This window comes from Gymnoscopelus braueri, assembly GCF_963280865.1.
Source record: "Gymnoscopelus braueri genome assembly, chromosome: 15".
NCBI classification, from domain to species: domain Eukaryota; kingdom Metazoa; phylum Chordata; class Actinopteri; order Myctophiformes; family Myctophidae; genus Gymnoscopelus; species Gymnoscopelus braueri.
The window spans coordinates 29478578-29505094 of NC_137620.1; the positions used below are offsets into that span (position 1 = coordinate 29478578).

Consider the following 26517-nt stretch of genomic DNA (forward strand, 5'->3'; position numbering starts at 1 on the left):
CAAATAAACCATGGTTTTATTAATAGCAATGTTGTTCTAGAGGAAAAATACACCCTACTCAAACAAATACTGTATATACAGCCTACTGTACATTTACAATGCATCCAGAAACAAATTTCCAGTATCCATATTGACAAACTACAGGGGGAGCTAATTTGCCAGAATGACTTTTGCTACTGGTCGACGTGCAAACAGTAAAACTAGGGACATATTGAGGAGAGCTCGAACACAACACCAAATAAAGCTACTCCATAGCCAACATTTACACAACTATTCATCTTTAAACAATGTCTCTTGTGCTTTGAACATGGCAAACAATTTAAGTTTTTGCAGGAAACTTAAGTAAGTTATTTTGAGTTCTGTTCTCAGTTGCACAATAACCCGATTCCTGTGATCTGTGTAAAAATCCAGAGCTCGTGAAATTGATTCGAAGGCACTTCCTGATTTGATTTATTCTGATATTCTTCAGGTGATTCAGATCATCTCTAAACCTGGCAAAACATTCAGTTAAGTCCATTACCCATTTACTGGGTTCTTTTACCACATTAAACTGAAATGTGTGCGTGCCACCCAAATTCCTGTTCATCTGGTTGCCACGGCTGACAGGTTGTCAGGTATGGCAGGAATGACATACTTTGCTTACATGTGTGTTTGTGTTGGGATTTGTGGCGCGTCAGTTATATAACTGATATTCCTTGCAGCAGTTCTGATGTGTGTCCATTCAGGTAGGGCAACAGTTTTTGGCATTTTAAATTTGTATTTCAACAGTAGTGATGTGGTGTTAATGCAGGGTTACACAACATACAAGAATATTTACATTCTAGAGTAATAACGCTAACCCATACTGTTCTTTCAACGGATACATATTTGCACATGTAACCACCTGGATTAAAACCCATAGTCTCCTATGTGGGAAACCAAACATCTATAGTTCCCTTTGCTAAGGGAAATATTAGGCTTCTGGTCCTCAGGCAGGACTACTCTGCTGCACACACATACACAATGTCACTCAGTAAGTGGCAAATAGTCCACCTGAAAGACCCAGATATTTAGGGGCAAGGAGGATTAAGTGTCCTGCTCTCCTTTGGACTCATTTACTCATTCTCCCCCTCTTCGTGCACACACACACACACACACACACACACACACACACACACACACACACACACACACACACACACACACACACACACACACACACACACACACACACACACACACACACACACACACACACACACACACACACACACACACACACACACACAAAGAGAGAGACAGTACGAACAGGATGATGAACAATCTTATGGACCCCAGGTATCTACTGTTCAAATAATGTCACATCATTCCTCTTTCTTTATCTCATAAGCCGGTTCTCCTTCAAGCTCAAGATGCATTTAAACAGTGGCATCCCTCTATGGTCTTTCAACATAGCAAAGGCATTTCCTCATTCTGTTTCGAACAGGCTTATTGTCTTCCACAGCCAGTTTTCAGACTCAGTGTTCCCCCCAAGCCTCCAATCCAGTTCAACAAGGAATGTTTCCAGAAATATGTAAACTTGTTTCCCCCCTTTTGATCGGCTGCAGCGGTCCGGTGGTTCTAAGGTATGGTCCGAGACTTGGGGTTAGTGACCACCATGCTGGCGGCCTGCATGACCCGGTAGCGCTCTCGAAGGTTCCGACGCCTCACATGCTCGTTGGTGATCTCGAGAACGTTGACTACGGGGAACCAGCCCCTCTGACCGTCGGACAGACGGTTCCCCTCATACCAACCTGGGAGACATGGAGAGTACGGGAGGATGTAGGGGGGATGAGAGTTGAAAAGGAGGGAATTGGACAAACAAACAGGGAAGAGGTTTCTGTCATGCAATAGTCATCAAAAATCAATAAACTGCTACGGTTGAGGGTTGAGGATTGAGGCAGTCATTAGGATTAGGGAGTACAAACAAGCAGAGTTGGGGAGGAGAGTGTTAAATATGACCATAAACCATTTACAGTATTTTCAATGTTTATGAATATCCAACCCTGACTCACTGTAGTTTTTTATTTATATCTGTCTAGAGCTGATGAGGTAAGAGGTGGGCTAGAGGAAAATGAAAAGCGAATGCTATCACAATGGTGCAGCTTTGCAGGAAGTTATTTCTATCTACCAATTCTAAATCCCTCACTGTGTTAAGCTTTTAGTTTTCTTTCTTTCTTTCCTCTAGTCTTGTGATTTCTGTGATCCTGCTGGTCCCAAGAATACTGGCTTGTCTCAGCGGTGTCAGGAAATAAATTTGCCTAGTAGATAATTGGGAGGTGTAGGATTCTCCTCTCCATTCCTCTTACCCTCGTTAGTTTTGCGTATGACGTTGATGATCTCAGTGGGTTCCAGGGTGAGCTCATCCGCCTGGAGGGCCAGGTATGGCTCTATGCACTGCACCTGGGGACAATCTGGCAAGAGCATGATGGGAAATAAATACATTTTGACATGTGCGCTATGCATGTAATTACAGTAGTGCATTGTATGTGTGTGTTCATCTTCTCACCCCAGTCCTCATAGATGACCTCCTCTTCGTCTCCATCTGGGATGCCGGGGTTGGGGAAGGCAGCCATCCACCTGTGCATGTCTGACCTTCGTACAGAGACCAGATGTCAAGAAGCCAAAGTGACAGGGGTCCACATTCGTGTCCACGTTATTTTACCACATTCTGAAAGACGCACTAGGGGTGTGCCGATATATCGTCCCGCGATATATCGCGATACGTTTTCGTGACGATATGGATTTTGGATTTGGATTCAAAACGGCTATTGTAGCTGAAAAGCTACAAGTTTGCATGTCTGAATAATGCAAAAACAGAATTATTTGTTTGCATTTGCTTTTTTTTCTCCCCCATATATTTTCATAATAAAAATGTGCGTATCGAAATCGTATCGAAGTTGTGAGCCCAATATCGTATCGTATCGTTTCGTGAAATTAGTGTATCGGCACACCCCTAGCACACATGCCTAATGGTATTTGCATGCAAATGTGGCCAACATCAAAGCACAAAGGACACGCATGTACTGTACAATACTAGTATGCACATGCGTGTGCATACGCACATGCATGCACACAGGCACAGGTGCACGCCGCTGGCCTACTTACTGGGACGGAGCTTTGAGCAGCCTCTCCATCATGCGTCCCTGGTGGTTCTCCAGCAGCGTCAGGTTGAAGCAGTGTTCATATGGACTGGGCCCGCTCCCGCTCTCATCTAATGGCTGTGCTTGCACCAGGGAGCGATGGGCGTGGTCCAGCACCAGAAAACGTTCCGCTCTGTCCAAGAAGAAGAGGACGAGTACTAGAACGTTATTCTTTTTTCATATCGTTGTAATATATAGATTTGTATTTATCTAAGGGTCTTAGAAATGTCCCAATTCTGTCAACAGATTATGCCGATGTTAAGTTCTCAACAGTGTTATCAACGGAACAAAATGTTAGAAGAAGTTGTTTTCTCAGTTTTCACAGGTCTCATCGGACTTAAATTCATTCACCATCCTGGACAAATTTCAGTCCGGTTTCAGAACCCTACGTACATAGCACAGAGTCTGCGCTGCTCAAAGTACACAATGACATTCTTTTAGCTGTTGACTACGGATCCTGTGCCATCTTAGTCCTTCTTGACCTTAGTGCAGCCTTTGACACAATTGATCACGCCACTCTTTTAAAACATTTGAAGGATGAGGTTGGCTTCAAGGGCACGGTTTTAAATCGGTTCACCTCTTATTTACACAATAGGACTTTTAATGTGCAGATTGGGAACTCAGCCCCCATTACTTGTGGCATCCCTCAATGATCAATTTTGGGGCCTTTATTGTTCTCTTTAGTGTTGTAAAGGGAAGTTTCTATCAGCTTAGAACCGTAGCCAAACTGAATCTGATTTGAACACACACAGACTAGGTAACAGTAACCCATGCTTTTATCACCTCTCGTTTGGACTACTGTAATTCGCTATATCTGGGACTGACCCAGTCCACCATCTCCCGTGTACAGATGGTCCAAAATGCTGCTGCTAGACTCATAACTGGAACAATGAAACGAGAACATATTACCCCTGCTTTGGCACAACTGCATTGGTTACCGGTAAAATTGAGTTTACAATTTTGCCTTTTGTTTTTAAAGCTCTTAACGGTCTAGCCCCTCCATACGTTTCAGATCTGTTAACCACACCTCTTAAAACTAGGTTACTTGGATCCTCCACCCAGAAACTCCTTTCAGTTCCCAAAAAAACAAAAACAAAGGTGACCTGGCCTTCTCCGTACTTTGGAATAATCTCCCATTCCACAATAAGGCAAGCCCCACCATTGAGAATTTTAAATCCAATCTAAAGACCCACCTCTTTTCTTTTGTTTTTAACACAGTTTGAGGTCATTGTTTATTGTTGCTTTTTGTGTTTTCTGATTATATCATAGGCTTTATTATTATGTTGTAAACGGACTACGGTCTATATGTTGCTATTGTCTCTTGGAATGACTTTGGATCAACTGCTGTTGTTTTTAAACGTGCTTTGAAAATAAACTTGACTTGACATGTCAAAGGAACAGGAAAACAATTCCAACCACATTATGAGAAAATCACATTAACTGTGCCACTTATGATATGCATTTGGGCACTTTCTAGCAGTACATACAGTATCTCACCTTATTACAGTATGTGTACTATACATGTACTATATTCAACTTCTCTGCTACTTTCCCTCTACTCTCTATGTGACTATTTGAGGAAGTTTGGAGGGAAACATGAACTAGTGACGCACTTTAACAGAACTGCCATTGGCAGTGTGGTCACATCAGCTGAACACAAACTGACAAATGACACAAATGACAACCAAACAGTTAAGGAGGAGAGTTAGATTTCTGGTCAGCACAGCTTCCAGGATGCGTAGAAATACCCCTTCTATGGCACATCTAACAGGAAGCTAAGAAATAACACACCATGGTTAATAATATAACTTTCAAATTGCTTGATTCTAAAATAACACTGTTCTAAAGGGAACTTAAACACTTAAACCCTATATACTATATGTTTATAATTGTCCCCCTCCCTTTTCCCTCTACACCAAATCTCTTCACTCAAAATAGGCGAATGTTGGCCTATTTGCATCTGTTATGACACACCCAGAATAGGGATACTAGGGTTCATGTGGTTAACCTTCAAAGGTTGTTGACTCTTTATGGGGATCTTTGTGAGTGTCATGATATTAGCTAGTAGCACAAATACTTTGGTATGTTACAATGACTCAATACCCTGAGTCCAAATTCCCAGTGGACGGCCTTACTGTCCATGCAGACTCATAGTGGAAGTCCGATGTATCCACTCATAGTGGATGTCCGCACAGCAGTAATTTTTGTATCCACATGTGCCTGTCCGTGCAACCTGTCTATGGGTTGCACAGGGTCTCTAAAGTGGGGTTGGTAAGCTTAGTATACTTGAGTATACTCAAGTAAGCTTCAAGTATACTCAACCGTGAAAGGCAAAAGTCTGCGGACAGACCGCCGGACTCTCACACTCACACTGTCAGAGAGCTAAATATTGAACTGAACGCTTGAAAGGGGCACTGACCCTTTCTTGGCAGCGATGATGAGCAGGTCATTGAAGAGAAAGAGGTAGACAGGGATAAACTTGGCCCTCAGATTGAACAGCGTTCCTCCTTTGGACATCTCCTGTAGCTCGCCCTTCTTCTCCAGATAGCGTGTCTGGGAAATTATGGGGATGGCCTTCAAAGGGAAAGAGAGAAAAGTAGAGAAAAAGAGAGAGCAAGTAAGTGAGTGAGAGAGAGAGAGAGAGAGAGAGAGAGAGAGGAAATACAAAGGGGAAGCAATATGCCTCGAGCATGGCGTCATTCCTCTGCAGTGTGCCCTTACCTTGAGCTTGTCAAACTCCAGTGTTTTGGACAGGTGTATCAGCTCCTCCACCTGCTTCATCTTCCCAACCTCTGTGTTACATATCTCAATGATCTGAGAGAGAGAGAGAGAGAGAGAGAGAGAGAGAGAGAGATCAAACATATATTAAGTATTAACGTATATTGCGCGTGCGCAAAATTTTGCGGGTTTTCGGCGGATTCGGTCACTTCTTGGGGGGCTTTTTGTCACTTTATTTCGGTTTTAGGGTTAGGTAGGGTTAGGTTAGGGTTATGTTGTTTAATTCTTATTTTTGCCTGATTTTACCGATTTATTATCTGACAGCCCGGGCCCTCGCGGGTCGCGAGGGCCTCCCCGGACGCTCCGCCACTGGTTTATAATGTAACAGTGAAACAGTCAACCTTGAGTCCATATTTATAACATAATGCAATGTGTTTGATCAGTGACCTATGGAGTGGTGCATATCAGACAAGATAAGATACTGTGTGTGTGTGTGTGTGTGTGTGTGTGTGTGTGTGTGTGTGTGTGTGTGTGTGTGTGTGTGTGTGTGTGTGTGTGTGTGTGTGTGTGTGTGTGTGTGTGTGTGTGTGTGTTCGGGGTAGGTAGTGCATTACTGTTCTAACCTGGTTTTTAGACGTTGGACATTGGTTCTGACTATAAGCAAGTGTCGTCTTGTTAGGATCTTATGGGATCAGTGTATAGTTCTATACCAGGGGTCTTCAACGTTTTTCAGGCCAAGGACCCCTTAGCTGTCAGAGAGATAATACTGTATTGCAGATAAAACGTTTTCATAGATAGCTTCATAGACTTATTTGACAGCACTATCACCAGTGATGTGTAAATTCATGATGTTTGTTTGTTTACACATTATATTTTCTATTAATATGTTGATTTTCAGAAATGTACCACTTAAACCCTCAACTTAGTACTTTGTAAACTTGACCTTTGGCTGGTTCTATAACCAGGTGTTTAGTGTTGGGTTGTACTGGGATCAGTGTGGCATAATGGCAATTTTGCATGGAATGGAGTAGACTCAGGGGCGTCACTACCGTCACGCAGACAACGCGGTTGCGTTGGGACCCATGACGTTAGGGGCACCTCCCCACCCAAAAAAAAATAATAATTATATATAAAAAATATATATATGAATTAAAAAATAAACCTGGGTGTGCCCCTTAACATTGTTACAAAACCGTTGTTTATGTACCCGAAATCCGTCACAAACCCGCTAAAAAATCAGAAACCACTAATAACCGCAACATTTTCGCGCAGTCCGGTTGCGCATGCACGCGCGCTCATGAGGGCCTGCTGTGACCGCCTCGCGTCGGGGCATACTGTTGCCTCGTTACGCGACTGAGTAGACTAAAAGATGTATCATTGATTAAAACTAGACTAAAATGTAAACCGTTTTTGTTGACTGAAACGAAACTAAATACTTAATGTTTTGTTGGACTAAGATAAAGACTAAAATGCTCGACTTTTAGTCCACTAAAACTTGACTAAATAAAAACAGGATGAGTTTGACTAAATATGATGAAAACTATTGAAACTGGACTTGCATTAAAAAATGGCTGATCAAATCTAACACTGGTACAGTGGTACAAAGCTTAACACAATGTTGAATAAATGTGACTAACACTTTTTCATCATAACACCAACTCGTTAATATTTTGAGGGAAAAAATAAGAATTAATGAATTCTATTAATAAAAAATAAAATTGTATTCAATTTTTATTAAATTTTATCAACAAAACAATTTCACGAGGGCGCACATGACTCTCTCCATCCATAGCACCGGGCCTAACCTTTTTTCCTGCAGGAAACCCTGTATTGCATGTGGAAACAACTCAGTATGCAATTATTTGTTATACTGTTACGCAGTAGGTACTGCTTTGGGGGACAAACAGTACTGCTTTGGCAATATATGTAGCTACTAATATATAATATATAATATAACATAATATAATATCATATCAATAAAGCATAATTGAAATTCAGAGAGAATGAGAGGCAGGGGCATAAATTCATGAAACACCACATCAACATCAAAAAACTTTAGCTCACATTAAATCTCTCCCTCACATAACATACTATAAACAAGACTAATGACTAAAGGCATGGCTTCACGTGGATCTCTGACAGAATGAGGCCAGTTTATGATATCAGTCATCTAAGACACGTGACTCCATATTTCAAAAAAGGCTTAGGCCAAGTGGCAGCGTGCACAAGACATTTAGCGCTGATCGATTCGGCACTTTGCAAGATTAGCCCTGGACAAACTCAGACACACACACACACACAGACAAACCCACAGACTCACAGACAGACCGATTTCTAGTTGGCTCTGCCTCCTACAGAGCCACGCAGTAAAAACCCTGCTGTCTCTCGACAGCAGTATCAGGTTCATTCATTCCTTTAATGAATGCCTCCAGACCGCTCCCTGTTTAAAGAAGCCTCGCTCTATCTCGCTTCACCGCTCAGCTTTGGCCTCAGTAACAAGACTGCATGACTCACTCTCTCTCTGGTACTTAGACAATAGGAAATCCTTCACTCAAGACAATAGAGGAGGCCAATGATGCGTCTTCTCCACTCCAGTGTTATACAAAAAGAACCATCCAGAATGTTGGCTTAATGAGGGGCAAGGGGGGAGGAAGATGAGGAGGAGGAGGAGGAGGAGGAGGAGGTTACCTTAGAAACTGACGCCAAGGCCTTGGATGCTGTCTGCTCTTCATTCGTTCCCTCCTTTGTTCTTTTCAGGATGTTCTGAGACGGCAAACAACGACAGTCTATTTTTGCACTGGCCAGAACATCAGGATACATTTTTCAGACACGTAAACAAAACAGAAACACACAGTCAGGGTGGTAAGGTTGAGGCCAGAGCTGCTCCAGTGTTTGCTCATGTCTCAAGGGGGGAGTGGGGCAGATTATGCTGGAATGAAGATACATTCCACAACACAACGCACCGTGATTAACTCTAATCTAGGGCATTTAAATGGCATGTAAGAGGAAAGCAGGCAGAGGGGTCAATTATGTCAGATTCTGTGGTACGATAACCCCAGTGTTGTATTTTTCTATAGCACACTTAACCCACATTGTTTACAATCGTCTTTGCACAAGAGTCATACTTGCACAGTAAATATAGAAATCCTGTGACACCACTGACCTTATTACCCTGCTTTACCTCCTAGACTCTATAGGAGATAAAGGCATTCTTTGGTTGGCTTTCTCTCTAGGTCCTAGAGTGAGTGCCAACCAAAGAATGCCATAGATTTACTTCCTGCACTGCAACCTGATTGCACACAATGCCGCTCACCTCGATGAGCATCTTAATGCGCGTGATGCGCTGGAACGGCAGCAGCAGGAAGGACATGAAGGGCAGCCGCTGGCACAGAGGCGACTCTTGGAGACGAGTGATGACCGTGGCAAACTGCACATTGTTCTTCCTGTGGAAGAATCCATGCACACAGACGCACACATCTCTTAGCCGAACATAGCTCACAAGCTCACAACTTGTGAGCTTGTAGATCTGCTATTTACACCAAATATCTGCCCATTATGACATGCCCAGAACAGCGACGCTAGGGTTCATGTGGGTAACAATTGGGGTTGCAGAAGATAAAACTCTGAAAAAGACTTGTCTGTTGATTCGATTCTCATCTCTCTGCGTTCTCACATGTTTCCTCGTCCTCCCTGTCTGTCACCATCAACTATATTGTGATTTTCCTGCCATTCTTCAAACTGTGGGTTTCTGCAACTCTAGACGACGGAGAGACCTCTATTCATCTTATAAATTCCACTTACATACACCCTATTCAAATATATATATATATATCGTTGCTGTCGGGCAGAAACCTCTCATCTCCATATTCTAGCTTCTGGACTGATTTTGTAAATTAATACCCTACTTGATCATACTACAGCATCCAAAGTAACAGATCGAAAAGCTCGAAATGTGGCGCGAAGCGACGCGCTTTGAGCTTGTAGATCTTCTACTTTTGCTACTTTTGAATTAGATTTTTCCAATTAACTATTGTTAGTTAGGGACTGTAGGCTACTGTAGTGCTGTAGAGGGCCAGGCTGAGCATTGCTCCTCACATGAGTGTGGTGTAGGTCTTGTCCTGGTAGATCTGATTGCGGACGTAGTCGATGTAGGCGGGGAAGTTGTGCTGGGCGTGGTAGTGGATGATGTCACAGATGTCGGTGAAGACCAGGCTCTCGTCCAATCGGTCCTCCAGGTCCTTCAGGAACCTTAGATGGTGGGTCAGAGGGCAGAGAGGTTAAGGGTCAAAATGGAAAACTCTGCTCTTTTTTTTCCTGTAGGACTAATGGGTCTGTCTGTGTGTGTGTTTGTTTTGTCTGGGTCTAATCCTGCAAACCACTGGACTGATCAGAGTTGTGTACACTGCCAGTAGGCCAAGGAAGTACCTCCATGCGAGGTGAATATATTTTCTTAAATTTTTTAACTTTCATTTTATAATAATTATAATAGAAGTGAATGGTGGTCATAGACCGGTGGTTCTCTAAAGTGGGGTCCGGGGACCCCCATGGATCCTTGGGGGTTTTCCAGGGGGTCCCCAGCTAAATTTGCCAATACAGCATCACAATCATTTAACCACAAAAATAGCAGATATACAAGCTTTTTATTTTTTTTATGTTTGGAAAATGTTGAATGATTTTGAAAAAATCTTCTCTTCTGGGCGGTCCCTGACACAAAACATTTTCAGATGGGGGTCTGCGGGACAAATACATATCAATTTGGGGGTCCTTGACTTGAAAAAGTTTGAGAACCAGTGTCATAGACGACTGACGTCACAGACTGGCCACATAAAGTCTATGGTCCACAAGAAGCCGCGCCGTTATTAGACCCAGTCTTGTTCAATTAAACTGTTATACAGTCACTGTTAACTGGTGAGTGAGCTGGTAATATGCAGTAAATGCATACAGTAAACTTAACAAGTGATAACAGCACCTCAGGCCAAAGACCGTTCTTTATTACAACTTGGCACCAGATCAGAAATGACTAGCGTTGTCGCTTTTCCCCTCAATTTATCTCTGCATCTTATCGTCTTATCCGTCTGTGTCTCTTTCATCAAGTGACCCAGGGTTCAGTTCCAGCCATAAACGCATCCCATATATCGTTCCTCGTCCTTCCTAACCCATCCACCCCTCCATCCCTCCCTCTCTCTCTTCTTCCTCTACAGTGTCATTTCAAGCCATAAACTATCCCCCTCATATCCTCTCTTCTGCTCCCACCCCTGAACCCCCCTTTCTGTCTGACCTCCTTACCCCTCCGTCTCTCACCTCTCGCCGACCTCGCGGATCCTCAGGACGTTGGAGAAGAGGGTCTTCCGGTCCCTGATGATCAGCGTTTCTTCCAGGTCACGGCTGTCCAGGAAGTGGTCGGTCAGAACGCGCAGGGAGCGGAGGTAGGACGCCTCTGACGTCATCACCTCAAACATGCTCTGTGGAGGAAGGGGTGGGTGTGGGCATGAGCTTGTGGTTTGAAATGATACTGCGCATTATGCATCTTGCGAGGGTGTCAGCCGAGAAGCCGAGCGCTGTCTCGTTTTCACGTCACAAACGTACCACGAACCACGTGACAGGGCCCCTGGCTGCCACAGGCGCACCGTCGCTCCGATCCGCACCAAACTTTGCACAAACACTGTTCAGGGGTCTGCCATCAAAATAGACACACAGGGATGCCTCATTTGCGCAACGTAGGACTAGGTTTGAAGGCTGCATAGCGGCCTGAAAATCTTTAATATAAAAACGCAGATTCATTAATTATGCTTGCATAATGCATGGTCACAAATAAGATTTAGCCTTATAGACAGAATTTTGTCTGTTCTCTGTGTTTCCTTAATTTTAGAAAGGAAAGGAAAAACGACAAACTAATTTCGGTCTATAAACCAACAGCACATAGCGGCGTAGCCTACTGTACAGTAGTTGCGAGTTTGAGAGGAACGACACACCTGCCGCGATTGTGTAGCAACTCAGCGCAGCCGGTGGAGCCCCCGGTATCCACGCCTTTTCTTACCCGCAGGTGCTAGCAGCAGCCACCGGGCTCCGCCAATATTCTGTCAACTGCCTTTGCATCTCTGTATACAGTGGCCCTCATTCATCAATGTTGCGCAGACCGAAAAACGGGCGTACGCCGAGATCACCGCAATTGTCGGCAAAAAGTCTGCCCACTGCCCAGTGTAAGTGATCTTCATTGTGGGTTTTGGCCACGGGACTGCAGCAGGAGGTCGGAGGTAACCAGCCCACCACCAGCCTTCATCCATTAATGTTTACGCATTCATCAATCACTCTATAAAAGTTTAAATTATGCTGACAGCCCCAGGCCATCTCTCATAAACGTGGTGTCATGGCCACGGGCCATGGGAGGACGCAGGACTCCTTTATTTTGCAAAACAGTAGAGTGTGCGTGTCTCCACTCCACTGCTTGGGGATTAAATTAAAACCCAAACTTATTCCAATCATGACAACGTGATTAGTGTCATTCAACAACGTAGGCCTTCGGGAAACAGACAACGTGTAGGCTATTTATTATTTCATTCATGATTCCGGTTTTCGTTTAGGATATAGTTTTACTTATGGCTAGAATTCAAAAAGAAGATGCTTTTCTTTTCTTTTCTTTTTTCTTCCCCAGAGTAGACATTCTTCTGACACCGTTGACTGGACACAGTGTCGCTGTTACTAATGCAGTCATATTTTTGTTTTATTTGTGTTATAGCCTTTTTGCCAGACCCAGGGGGTCGGCCTACAGGAGGCTTTGTCGGTCGGTCTGTCGGTCGGTCGGTCTGTCCCTCTTTTCCTACCCAGCCATTCAGATTTCAACCACTAGGGGTCTGGCAGAACCAGGTCTCCTGGTCTTGTTTCTTATTGGATGTGTCTGTGTCAGCCTGTCAGGAATCAGTATGTGCCCTGTGTATGCAAATAGCATGTGCCATTCCACACATATGATAGGCTGTGTGCTGTGTAATAGCTGTGTGTGAATCGACGGAGATGATTGGTGGGGTAACTTCACATGTCGGAGAAGTTCCTCTACTTGGCCGTATTCCACTTCTTCATGTTGAAAAACAGGTGGGGCGAGGCTCCGCCACATTTATCAACAACCGCCCAAAATTACAGGGTAAAAAAAATACAGATTGACACCTGCTTGATAAATCTCACGTGGACGTGGTCGTAAGCTGATTCCTGGGCTCGAATTTAAGCAGTTTTTTTTACGTTCCATTGATAAATGAGGGCCAGTATATTTATAATTTTATTTTACCGACGCCACGGGTGGGCCCCAAATGACTAGGGGCCCCAACGCAACTGCGTTGGCTACGTCTCGGTAGTTACGCCCCTGTCATCACCTGCATGAATGAGGCATCACCAAAAGAAAAGTTTGAAATAATCGTGTCACTTTTTCATATCGTTTATTCACGTCGCTCCTGGTGTGTAAAAATGTGCACTCTCCTGTTAGTTATTTTTTTGTCCCATCCCTCCATCCTTACCTCCTGGTATTTGCACTCCTCAGGGCTGAGCTGATCCAGCACACCGCTGTCCCGTACAGCTGGGAGGTCCTGCCACAGGGTGCTCTGGCCTGGCATGGGCACAGGACTACCCCTGGGCGCCCCGTTGCCCGAGCAGCCTGAGCTTGAGCTTGTGCTCGTGCGGCGGGAGCTCCAGTCCCCAGCGTAATCGGCACTGGTCTTGCTGATGTTGCGGCACACCGTCTGCCGTCGGATCTCCTTGGTGATGACGGTAGCGCGGTACGTCTGGTAAAGCGGCTCTAGAGGGTGACCGAGGTGACAGTTCAAAAGGTCATTCTGTTATGAAGACTACCATTTCACACGTAGAGAATAATAATAATAGGAGGTGCTTGGAAGGACTTTGGACTGGAAAGTCCAAGTACATAACAGTCCAGATCATTACTCAAAAAGAAGTAATGAATTAACAAAACACTGCAGCCTTTTGCATACAGAGGCCAGTCATTTACAAGTATCCTCCTATATTAAAATTGGCTAATGAGAGGGCCGACCGGCCGGCAGACCTCTGACTTGGACATAACCATAAATAGAGCATATATGGGCATATCGGTTGGATCGGTGGTGCGACATGCCTTGTAGCGGCCCGAACTCTAGATGTGAGGGCCGCGAACCTCAAGTACTCTAAAATCCCCACTACAGCATCTGTCTGTGTGTGTACTGCACATGGCCCTAAGTGAAATTCACCCAATGATGACAATGATGACAATGATGACAATGGTGACAATGATGACTGTGATGACGATGCACAGTAAACATGCGCTACACTGGTTTCGTGTTACGTCGAACAAACACCTCCCTAAAAGCTTTATCTACATGTTCTAGTCAGAGTCACAGGTGTCGGGTGTCAGGTAGCCTTTCTTACCATCCTGTAGCCTCGACTCCCAGTCAAACGAAGAGCCCCTCCCCTCTGGCCGTCTGAGAGAGAGATAGAGAAAAGAAAAGGGGGGAGGGCAGGAAAAAGGAAAAGTGTAACCTAGACCTATCATGACCTGACATGTTATTATGATAAGATGGGTGGAAACTCTATGCGGCAAGGCACTTGTGAAGGGAATCAGGGAATGAGTGAACTCACTGCACTTCCTCCGTGTCCTCTCTCTCTTCCTTAGCTGCCCCATTCTCCTCTTGTTCTGGAGAAAGTGAAGAAAAAAACAAATCATCAGTAAAGACAAGTAAAGTCTGCATGCTCCTGAAGCAATTTTCTTTATTATTAATAAAGAAAATCGGAGCTAAGTCGCAGTGTGCACACTTTATTTACTTAACTTAACGAGTAGTGCTCTCTTCTGTGTTATATGAAATCAACTAAGGCTTTCCAAAAAACAACATACTTCATACAACATACAACATACATACGTCTGCATGCTCCTGAAGCAATTTTCTTTATTATTAATAAAGAAAATCGGAGCTAAGTCGCAGTGTGCACACTTTATTTACTTAACTTAACGAGTAGTGCTCTCTTCTGTGTTATATGAAATCAACTAAGGCTATCCAAAAAACAACATAATTCCACTGCCCTTAAAAACATTAAAGTGAAATGTTGCTTAAATTTTTTTTATCATTGGCAGTTAAATCACCTGATTCGGATGCTATCAATGCATTGAATGGGACATTATCACCTTTTATTAGACCATTGAATGGGCGAAGTAGGCGACATACTGACCTACCCACGATTTATCAGACCATTCATTGTGTGTTATCAAGACATACTGACCTACCAACGGAGATGACTTAAATAGTTCAGTTTCGGTTTTGGTTTTGGTTTCGGACCATGACGGAGGCGCGCAGTCTCAGGCGAACTGTCACCCCGTGAAGGACCACCGAGGGAGCTAAAGCGACCGAGTTGCCGTCCTGAACGGTGTGACGTTCGCCTGAGCCTACTCAGCGCCGTTGGAGTTATGTACCGATAGGCACAGAATCGTAAATATTGTTGTGGGGACTGCTCCGCCTCCAAGTAGGTCAGTAGCTCCTGATTACGCCCAATGAATGGGTAGGTCCGTATATCGCCTACTCGTCGCCTACTCGCCCATTCAATGGTCTGATAAAACGTGATAATCTCCCATTCAATGCATTGATAGCATTCGAAGCCGGTGGTTAAATACACAAAAGCTTTTAGTACGTTAGCCTTGTCAGGACTAACCTCTAAGCTGTGTGAGGGACTGCATCGAGGCACTGCTGAGCCTCTTGGGGTCCGTGCCGGGCGGCTTAGGTGGGACTCTGCGTGGCTGGAGCGGGCTGCTGGGGGGTGGAGGGGGCGCTCTCTGAGGCGTCAGGGAGCCAGTGCTGGAGCCGCCGGGGGATGAGGGCCGCAATGACAGCCACTCCTCCGCTGTAGGCTGTGGGAGAGGAATGCCGCCTCGCTGCCCTATGGTGGGGCGCCGGGGTGGGATGGCGGGCGCCGGGTCGTCCGGGCTCGACACCAGATCCCGCTCCGGCAGGAACTCCGATACGGGGTCCGAGCTGCTGGAGGACAGTTTAGTGCGTCGAGCGGGTTTCCGTACCTTGATGATGGGGATGTCCAGCTCGTGGCACGAGACCGTAGTAGAAGGCGTGGTCTTTTTGGGCGGGATCACCAATAGCGTGTCCTCATAAATGCTCTCCTCTTGGTGCTGGAGGGGGGAGTGAGTCCGTTTGGGGGGGACGGGTGGAGACTGAGAGCGCGTGACGGAGAGCGAGGTGAGAATGGCGTGGGGGCCCGGATCGGACCGCCTCCTGTTACCCTCCGCAATGAGAACGTCCAAAACGTTGTGGAACTTCTCCTTCTTTTGCTTCACAATACAATCCTCACTCTCCTCGCTCCCTTCCTCCTCATCCCCTGCCTCGCTCTCCCCTTCTCCATCTCTCACTTCCTCCTCGTCCTCCTCCTCATCCTCCTCCTCCTCCTCTTCCACCTGGTCAATCTCATCCTCCTCATCCTCTTCCTCATCCACAGGCACCCATATAAGTTTCATGCCAGGCCGCTGGAGGTGGCACACGCAGCTACAGTCCCTGTCACAGCAGGGGCTGGTGAGAGGCGTGTCCGCGCCGTGCTCCGCCTCCGTTTCCCCTCCTCCAATAAGCTGGAGCTCCACCTCCTTTCCGTCAGGTGCTAAAGGAGAGGAAGGTATGCAGAGTTACATTTCTGAATAGGGAAGAAGATTTTTCAAAAAGAGAAGTACTTTGTGCTTACAACAATGACATATGGCTTTCAACCACTTACAATAGAGCAGAATGTCCTTAATCCTCTTTCTTCTGTTTGAAGCCACTACGACACTGCCTTTTAACGTACTTCATTACATCAATACACACGAGTCACCATTAGCCAATTCACTATTGTCCCATTGTCAGCTTGCAGATCACCTATTTTTGTCAAATATAATTTGTGTAGAAGAAAAAAGGAGGCAACCGAGTAAAGATCCCTGAGGGACCCCAGACAATTAAGTATATAAGGTTTATTAAACTGTAACACACTTAACAGTCATAAGCCTCTTAAAGAATACATCTGTCTTTTTCCATTTAGTTGTTTATCATGTAACTGATCGGTGTGAATGGACGTTTCCTGCCTGAACATTTCCTACATGTGTATCCTTAGATACAGGGGTCCCTTAACTTTCATTACAAACCCTTTCCATCTGTGTGTGTGTGTGTGTGTGTGTGTGTGTGTGTGTGTGTGTGTGTGTGTGTGTGTGTGTGTGTGTGTGTGTGTGTGTGTGTGTGTGTGTGTGTGTGTGTGTGTGTGTGTGTGTGTCACACACTGTCAAATCAGCACTTTATCACTAATACAGCGAGTCTGCAAAGGTTAAGTGGTATCTTAAAATATTGATGAAAAGGATCACTGCATAGGAAATTACTCCAATATTGCCAAAAGAAAATGAAGGTGAGAGAGAGAAGGAGAGAGATAAGTACATGAGAAAATTTTATCAAAGTTGACTGAAGAAGGCTAAATTGAATCACGTGGATCCCGAGATCCAGATGATTCAATTTGTTTTAGTTTTCAGTCAACTTAGATTCTATTTTCTCAGGTACTTATCTCTCTCCTTCTCTCTCTCTTTATTTTCTTTTGGCAATATTAGATTGTGTGTGTGTGTGTCACACTCATTAGAGCGGTGTGACACTAATGTGGATCCCGAGATCCACATTAGAATGGGGATCTCGGACTTCATGTGGCCATCCTGTGACGTCAGTCAACTAAGACGTCAGTCATCTATGACATATGATGTACAGTATGACTCCGAATTTGGGCAAGGTTTCAGCCCGATCCAAGCCCCATTGATGTCCACAAAGAAATGAAAGTAATATATTTCAATAGTAGAAAACATGTGAAAAGAAATTAGCGGAGGTACTTCTGTGGCCTACTGGCAGTGTGCACATTCAAGACTTTTACTGTTGATCGGTCCAACGGTGTGTGCAAGATTAGCTCCCCATGCACGTGCACACACACACACACACACACACACACACACACACACACACACACACACACACACACACACACACACACACACACACACACACACACACACACACACACACACACACACACACACACACACACACACACACACACACACACACACACACACACACACACACTTATAGACGGCTAGCTTCCTGCAGAGCCACACCATAGAAAAATACAAAAATGGGTAAAAGAAGAAGAAGGAACGTACAAAAACATTAATGACTGAACAATAATATGCAACTGCTTAATGAGAAAAAGAAAAACTAATTACGAAAGTGAAAGAACGAGAGGTTGAACCTCTTTTTGACAGAGAGCCAGGTTGTCTTGCACAGCAAACTCCTGGCTGTTCATTTAACCCTGAGAGGGTAAAGTCCATTTTTACAATTCAGAGATTTGAATGAACAGTCACTATTTTGAGGTGTGACTGTCCAGTTTTCTGGCGTTTCTGACAGGACCACAAAAACGAGGAACTGATATCAGCGTCTGACTGGAAATGGAAAAGAACAACGTTTTTTGACAGCTGAATAAATCATTTCTGATGCCTGCTTTTCCTGTTCATGTTGAACCTTTGTAAACTTGGAGAATTAGGACAACGTTTAGCTAGCCTACAATCTCACACAGCGAGTGAATACAAAGGCTGGCAAGTTCCCTAGACATATTCACAATGTCAAGAAAGGGGCTTTGGATCCTAGGTTATATAAAAGCCCAAAGTTGCATTTCACTACAGCGTTGTCGAAGCACTAAGCTAGAGCAGCACTGAAAGGCAACAAGATGTCAAGAGCTAATGGAAATCAATATCTGTACATTATCTTACACTGCAGGGAACTAGTGCGAGCCTTCTTCCCCCTGTACATAATAAGCCCAGTTTATGCTTTGTCGCACGACACGGTCGAGCACAGGAACTAACCGGTCTACAAGCTTGTAGATCAGCTGTTTTCAGTTCTTGAGTCCGTCGTACGACAAAGTATAACTTAAGCATTAACTCACCCATATATACAATTTATATTGTATCTTGCTTTATGTTGTGATGTTATATGTGGACCCCAGGAAGACTAGTGGGGATCCGAATAAAGAATAAAGAATACCCCCCCGGCCCTCCCCCCCGGCCCCCAGCCAAACACAGATGATGTGTTTACCTATCCAGGTGCACAACTGACAGACAGAACCTGTTTATTAAGGGTGTTGCTTTACAGGGCAGATCTGCCTACAATGCCACACCCACACTATCTGTTGGAGCCAGGGGAGCAGGGAGCTGTATGTTTACTATTCTCCATGCTTCATAGTCCAGCTGCAGTTTAGACTGTAACTTTAACCACATGAACCCTAGAGTCCCAATTTTGGGCATGTCATAATAGGCGAACGTTCAGCTAAAATAGATTGTCTATTTTCGGCTAAGAGATTTGGTGTAGTGGGAAAAATGGAGGGGACCAAATATAGACCCCTGGGGTACCCCCGTCAATGAAGTATATAGGGATCAAGTGATTACATTTCAAACCAAGGAGTGTACACATGAGCCACTTGCAAATACTCACATACTAACGAATCACAACACACCCTGTCTGCAAGTAGCCTGATACTACAGAGAGCTGTCAAATACTTTTGTACAATAATCATGTATTTTGTAACCTACAACTTTGTCAATGTATTTACAATAAGCCATGAAATACTACACTTAATAATACACACTTAATGATGACTCATACCTGACTGATCAACTGATTGGTTTAACTATGTGGAAGAATTATGGTACAATTACAGCTTATATTGTTACGCTGTTCAGTGTTCACCTTTGGACTTATATGTTCTGACCAGAGCATATAAGTATTAGTCAAAATGCCACGGTATAGGCATGGTCCTTCTACACAGCTACACTCTCTCCCTGCTTTCGTTAGAGAACTACTTAACCACCAACACTAGTGTTTGATGTACTTCTCCCATGAGCTCATGTTTTAAACTTCTATCTTAAAATTCAAAGTGTCTCAGATTTGCCTCAACAGTTACTGACTGATACAGAATTCCTCAACAATTAAAATCAACTCTACCTGAACGTCCCCATTCAACGCTGACGCCATTCCGCTCCTCTCCGCCAAGGGTCCCACTCTGCGCTCGTTCACTCTCCTGCCGAAGGATTCGACTCTTCGGAGGTAGCGGAGGCGCTCCATCCGTCTGGATCGGCAGACTGCTGCGGGATGGTTTGGGCTTGATGGTGGGGGCCCGTTTGAAATTCTTCTTCGAGACGTTCTCCGTTGTGCCATTGATGGGTGGCCCCCTTGGTGTAGGTCCCTGTTGGCTAAACCTGTCCACAATCCTTTTGACCTTCCCTTTAGAATTGCGAGCCTTCCTTGTCCTATCTCCCAGAGGAGGGGAGTCGTTTTGGGGCAATGGTTTCTGAGGGATGGGGGGTCTGGTTCTGGCTTCAGGTTTTGGGGGTAAAGGGGTCGTGGGGGATACGGATGCTTCTGGAACAGACATGGCAGATGGGGTCTTTTCTCGGGGTGTGTTTCACTACCAGCCCTGCCCAAACAGAGGCCAGGCCTTCAGGGCAAAGGTCACTGCGGTTGAGTCATGCTGATCTAAACAGTGAAGAGAGGAAGACATTTTATCAAAAGGGAAATGCAACTCAACACCTATAGCAGTTAACACACTCTTTTACAATTACCCACAAATTACCCGCCGTGACAATTATTATGAACATCCTTTATAGCTATAATAAACCTATTCAATAACACCATAAAACATAGGGCATTAAGTATTGCAACTGTAATTCTCATATCTAACATGGAGCTGCACAAGCTGCTCCCTCCTCAGTGAAGGGGGTCACAGGGAATGTGAACTTCGTCACTGAGAAAGAATACTGGAACTTTGGACTGGAAGAAGTCCACTCCCTATTGTGAAAACATTCCCAACAATGAATCATGTGATTGTAACTACAAGCAATAATGTGCTTTCTCAGAAACCAGCTGAGGTAAAGTTCCTGGTGGTGATATATTATTGCTCTGTGCACTGTGTGCAGTGAAACACCATGAAAGGACTATGAGAAGTGAAAGACAAGGCAATGGACATTAGCCATTAGGAGTGTGAAGATTGGCTATGTGACCCTGTAGATCAGATATTTTTGGCGCTCATCAGTGTCGTATAGTGAATTATATTTCAGTTTCAATATCTCACAAGCTTAACAAATACAAGCTAATCACTTGTCCCAGTGATAGAATCAATAGAATATAATTGATAACATAGCTTTCAGTAACTGTTTTAAATTACATTGTCCAACCATGGTATGCTATTGGTTACTGTGTATTACTCACTGTGTAATACCATGCATTTTAAGAAACATTCTTTCAATGCGAGCATTTTTTTGAATCAACACTGGTGGAATACAATTAATATATAACTAAAAGCTGCAATGTAACCACATTGCGCAGTACCTGACAGTCTGAATAGCTAAACAGTAAACACTTTCGTAAGTTGAATATAAGCATTTCTTTGTCATAAGATTAAGTATATATTAGCCTTAATTTGAAAACGTTAAACATAGCCTGAATAACTGCAGGTATAGGTACGCATGCAGCAAACTTGGGGCAAAGTCACGCAAATTCACATTAGAAATGAATTTGCATCAAAAGGCAAGTGCCTTTTCTGCATTCAAAGCAGTCTGGTTCTGGCCATTCAAATAAAGCAGATAAAGAAGGGTCACCAACCCTTTGCTGTTATATTCCAATCTATAAAAAGAAGCAGGATGACAAAAAAAAACCATTCATGCAATGGTACCAAATGGCTATGCAGCAGCAGATTCCTTTTGCTTATTTGATGCGTGTGCAACAGCTGATGTAATACCAGACCCAAAGAGCGTTAGTCATTTTCTGAGTCATATAGCAGGGAAAGGGATTGGCTTGGCCAAGTACAACTCCTTAAGGAATTTACTTGTGTGGAAGAATTGTTGTAGAATTACACTGTATACTGTTATGTGGTTCACCTTTGGAATCTGAATATCATAGATTTAAGATGCCATAGCATGCATCATGACACAACCAGGCCAGGTACTCTCTTATCTTAATTGTATATAGCTATGCTTTTCTCCCTGCTTTCCTTAGAGAACTACTTGACCACCACTAACCTGAGTGTTTAATGTACTTCTCCCATGAGCTCATGTATTAAACTTCAATCCTAGAATGTGAAGTGTCTCTGACTACCAAAAGGAGTAAAGGAGTGTAAAACCCTACTCACTTTCAAAACTGCCCTAAAGATACACCTTCAGGAGGCTGCAATTCGAAAATGGCCCCTGTCTAAGTCTTAACCTACCCCCCCCCCCTTTTTATTTTTCTTCTTTTGTACATTTTTTTTTCACTCTTCATACCAGTAACCTGTAAGCTGATTGTATGACATTCTGTATAGTAGTGTGTATATCTGTCTGTCTCTTATATGTCATCATGATTTGTGTGCATGGGGTTCTCATCTTAAACAAGCTTAGTGCTTAATGAGCCTCCCAGTTTAGTAGACCTTGTATTGTGAATTTGTACTTCCATGTACTGATGTTCTCATGTCTTACTAAATAAAGTACATCAATCAATCAAACTCCATTTGCCTCAACAGTTACTGATTTATATGAATTTCCTCAGTTATATGCAACTTAGATTACTTATTTAATGTTTAGAATTGCACATGTGGATAAAAAGTTCAAGTGTAGCCTAACTTTTCTTTTACATTATTCAGTCATACAGTATCTAATCTTATTTTCCATATGGAATAGTTATAGAAAGGTAGCTTATGTGCTACAAGGACAGGGAATAGCCAAATAGTGTATGTGCATTTCTCAATCTCAATTCTTAATGATTGCAAATGCTGCAGGCTGGCGTGCACCAACACACTGGCTGTCAGCCAACCACATAACAGACACATCACATAATGAGTGTCTTCCAAGCAGCATTTGATGTCAAAATAACCAGCAGTCCTGTTTTTGACTTTGTATAATTGGAAAGGGTTTGAAGAAACCTCACGGACTAGTCAGACAAGTTTGTGACAAGAAGTGTCACGCTCGTAGACTGCTGCTCAGTCTATGCACTGAAAGATGTGGTGTCACATTTCCAGGGAAATGCTTATTTTGATGGTTTACATTAAAACACTCAATAAATAGCATCATGATGTAGTTACTGTTAGTGTTGGTGAAAGACTTACTAAACAGGAAGTCTTTCCCTAACACATACCAAGCTGCTATCCGCTACTCTCCGGCACACTATCCATCTATTCATCCTTAACCACTTAAAGGACAACTTTGTTTTGTTTTTACAACCAAGGTTTATGTTTTAGCTTGTAATTAAAGTAAATAAAAGATGAGTGTAACATTTTTTTCATTTACTGCTTTCTATAGTTTTAGCAATTTTTGCGATCTCTTTTACAGTGGGCGGGGGGCATTCGGGCAGGTGGCTAAATATGTATTTTTTTACACAATAACCCAGTGATTTCTTTATTATTATTTACAGTAGCTCTTCTAGCCCCCAATAACTCACATCTGGCCATCAAAGACCATGGGACCTTTTTTATTGTGTAAAAAATACATATTTAGCCACCTGCCCAAAAGCCCCCGCCCACTGTAAAAAAGATCAAAAAAATTGCTAAAACTATAGAAAGCAGTAAATGAAAAAAATGTGTAACACTCATCTTTTATTTACTTTAATTAAAAGCTAAAACATAAACCTAGGTTGTAAAAAAACAAAGTTGTCCTTTAAACCCTCTATACTTGGTAAAACAGACCTGAGTTGCAACTGCACTTGGTACTCTCTTTTTTCACTCTTCACCAAACCTCTTCGCCAAAAGAAAATAGACAATCTATGTGTAGCTTGTAGATCTGAGATCTCTGCTATTTTTGGAGAACGTTCCCCCCAGAATAGGTATGGTGGGGTTCAAGCGGGTTAATACCTTTACCACGTTTAACATTTTTCCCACAGATTTTTTTCCGTCGTTGGCTTTCAAAGAATATAGAGTCAGCAGTTGTGCACATCCATGGAAATTATCAAGACATTTAGCAAAGCTACGTTGTAACTGGCTCAACTTCTGTGAATAGAGGAAAGAGGCACTGTGTAACGTTATACTCAAAACACAGTAATAGTGGTGTGTTTGTTTGGGCTTTGTGTGTGTGTGTGTGTGTGTGTGTGTGTGTGTGTGTGTGTGTGTGTGTGTGTGTGTGTGTGTGTGTGTGTGTGTGTGTGTGTGTGTGTGTGTGTGAGTGAGTCCAGGTTTCAGTTTTGGCCCCCAGGTTATTATCATTATCCACGAGGAACTATACAGTATAACCACTAAAAGTAGGGTGTGTTCACACACTGGATATCCAACGGGAATAACACATCTTGTTGTGTGTGTGTGTGTGTGTGTGTGTGTGTGTGTGTGTGTGTGTGTGTGTGTGTGTGTGTGTGTGTGTGTGTGTGTGTGTGTGTGTGTGTGTGTGTGTGTGTGTGTGTGTGTGTGTGTGTGTGTGTGAGAGACTATATCTGTTTATGGGAACCAAATGTCTCTCAAAGCATACTTTAGGGTTAATCTCCCCCACATCCTTCAGTGTGTAACCATCGGGATGCCACAGCCCCATTGTCTCTCCTCAGTCTCTTGACCTGGTTCATTCAATAGCAGCATAAGCATTCTATTCTATTCTCCAGTCTGTCAGACAGACATACACTCTGGCTATGTGGGGCGTTCATTCAAAGCCAAGGGGTCTACCTAATAAGCCTGACGGATCCAATGGACGTCACTTTAATGTGTGTGTGTGTGTGTGTGTGAGTGAGTGAGAGTGTTTACACTTTACAGTATACCATCTGTGGTTGATAGTAATGGGTCACAGGGTGTTTAAATAGGGAGGGGGCTCAAGAGAAATCTGGAGCACCAGACATACAGACAGACATAGAGGTGTATCGCATTTATAGATTGTGTGTGTGTGTGTGTGTGTGTGTGTGTGTGTGTGTGTGTGTGTGTGTGTGTGTGTGTGTGTGTGTGTGTGTGTGTGTGTGTGTGTGTGTGTGTGTGTGTGTGTGTGTGTGTGTGTGTGTGCGTGCGTGCTAAAGCGTGAATGGAAGTTCCACGTTGGCCAGGAAGAAGAGACGGAAAAGGTGTGTCGATAAGGAAAACAGAAATAGGAAGAGGATGAGGAACAGAAATGAGAAACAAACATACATGAACACACACACACACACACACACACACACACACACACACACACACACACACACACACACCTTGTGATGGGTTTGGTTCATTGGATAACATTTAATAGTGAAACACTTTTTCCTGAACTGGTATAAATAGGCTTCATAGTCGTTTTAACAGATCAATCAAATCATATTAAAATACACCACTAAATTGTACAACAATGACTTTACAACTGTAAGGTTTCACTGACTGTGTTAGTAGACAGACAGCAAACCTCGACATCATGTATGTAACAACCGGCTTGAGCACACTTTAAACCTAGACACAGTGACTATTTGAAAATAGCCGATCTACAAGCTCATTCTGCTAAAAAATAAAAAACAATCTTTGAAGGAAATGTGAAAAAATAAAAGTGGAACATTTTAACAACAGAAATCTAGTATGGGGGGTCCCTGGCATAAAATATTTTCAGATGGGGGGGGGACATCATGTATCTGTATGTATGTAACAACCGGCTTGTCAATGACCAGCAGTGAAAATCAGAAAATGAAAGGCTGCCGCTTACTCACCGATATTCACAGATCATTTATTTTGGTCGTTCAAGTTTAATGTTGGATTGATACATTGTATTGTGGCTTCAAAGAGGAACCGATGTGATCAGCTGTCGCTTTCGATTAAAATCCTTTTAACAGGTCCGAACGCTGATGTAAACTTCACTTGTCCCACCCCGGATGGTATATCAAAAAATGTAAAACCAGTATCACACAGAGAAATACTCCACGGCGGAAATATAATATCCAGTGAGTTGATCTGAAGTATCTTATTGTTGTGTCGCTGACATGCTTGTTGTCTGTGAATGCGTGTGAACGGAGCCTATGTGTTCTTTGTTATCATGCGTGGATGGGAGCCAGCAGCCAAGCCAGTGCAACACCCCCCTAGCCTAGGTCCCCCCTCTCTCGGGATCCCTTCTCCTTCTCTACCTCCTCCCTCCTCCTCCTCCTCCTCCTCCACCCATCACCCTTCACCCCCACCTGCCCCGCCCCTCCCCTCCCCTCCCCTCCCCTCCGCCCCACTCGCAGTGTTGCCAGGTTTTGAGAAAGAAACAAGCAACCAGGTCTATGAAAACAAGCCCAAAAGAAGCCACATGAGCAATTGAAATCCTCGCTTATAATAAATGGACATGGCAACACTACCCCTGGCCCCTGCTGCCTTGGCGGCTGCTGCTCGTGGAAAACATAATATCCCATAGTCCGGAGGGACTGCTGCGCTGTCATAGGCTAGTTATTTGTCAGGCAGCAACTGCTGGTATGCAGACTTTGTCCAGGTTTTTTTTTAATAGGCTAATTTGTAATCTACTCATTGGACGGCTGACTGTGGTGCACATTTACGATATTCATTTTTTTTTATTTATTTTTTTAAGGAAATAAAAAGGTGTCACATTTTGCCTATTGGGTTAGATTTAATTTATATGTATATATATATATATATATATATATATAGATATATATATATATATATAGATATATAGATATAT

The 26517-nt window shown here is 43.6% G+C and overlaps 1 protein-coding gene across 1 annotated transcript; it reads right to left on the reverse strand.

Annotated features, from left to right (window-relative positions):
* arhgef15b (Rho guanine nucleotide exchange factor 15b) lies at positions 1–25937 on the reverse strand. Its single transcript, XM_080452101.1, has 16 exons — positions 25553–25937; positions 19895–20425; positions 15552–16499; positions 14490–14544; positions 14280–14332; positions 13382–13659; positions 11181–11341; positions 9975–10127; positions 9193–9322; positions 8568–8642; positions 5883–5975; positions 5581–5735; positions 3127–3294; positions 2528–2613; positions 2328–2432; positions 1–1772 (listed from the first exon to the last, which is right to left on the reverse strand). The coding sequence occupies exons 2-16, from the start codon at positions 20322–20324 to the stop codon at positions 1600–1602; spliced, it is 3063 nt and encodes a 1020-aa protein (XP_080308227.1). The 5' UTR covers positions 20325–20425; positions 25553–25937; the 3' UTR covers positions 1–1599.
* Between the last annotated feature and the right edge of the window lie 580 nt (positions 25938–26517).

Coding starts and splice junctions, on each gene's coding strand:
- arhgef15b (XM_080452101.1), bottom strand. CDS start 20,324: ATGTCTGTTCCAGAAGCATCCGTATCCCCCACGACCCCTTTACCCCCA. Junction 14,333..14,489: donor GAGGACACGGAGGAAGTGCA/GTGAGTTCACTC, acceptor TCTCTCTCTCAG/ACGGCCAGAGGGGAGGGGCT. Junction 2,433..2,527: donor GGTCATCTATGAGGACTGGG/GTGAGAAGATGA, acceptor TGCTCTTGCCAG/ATTGTCCCCAGGTGCAGTGC.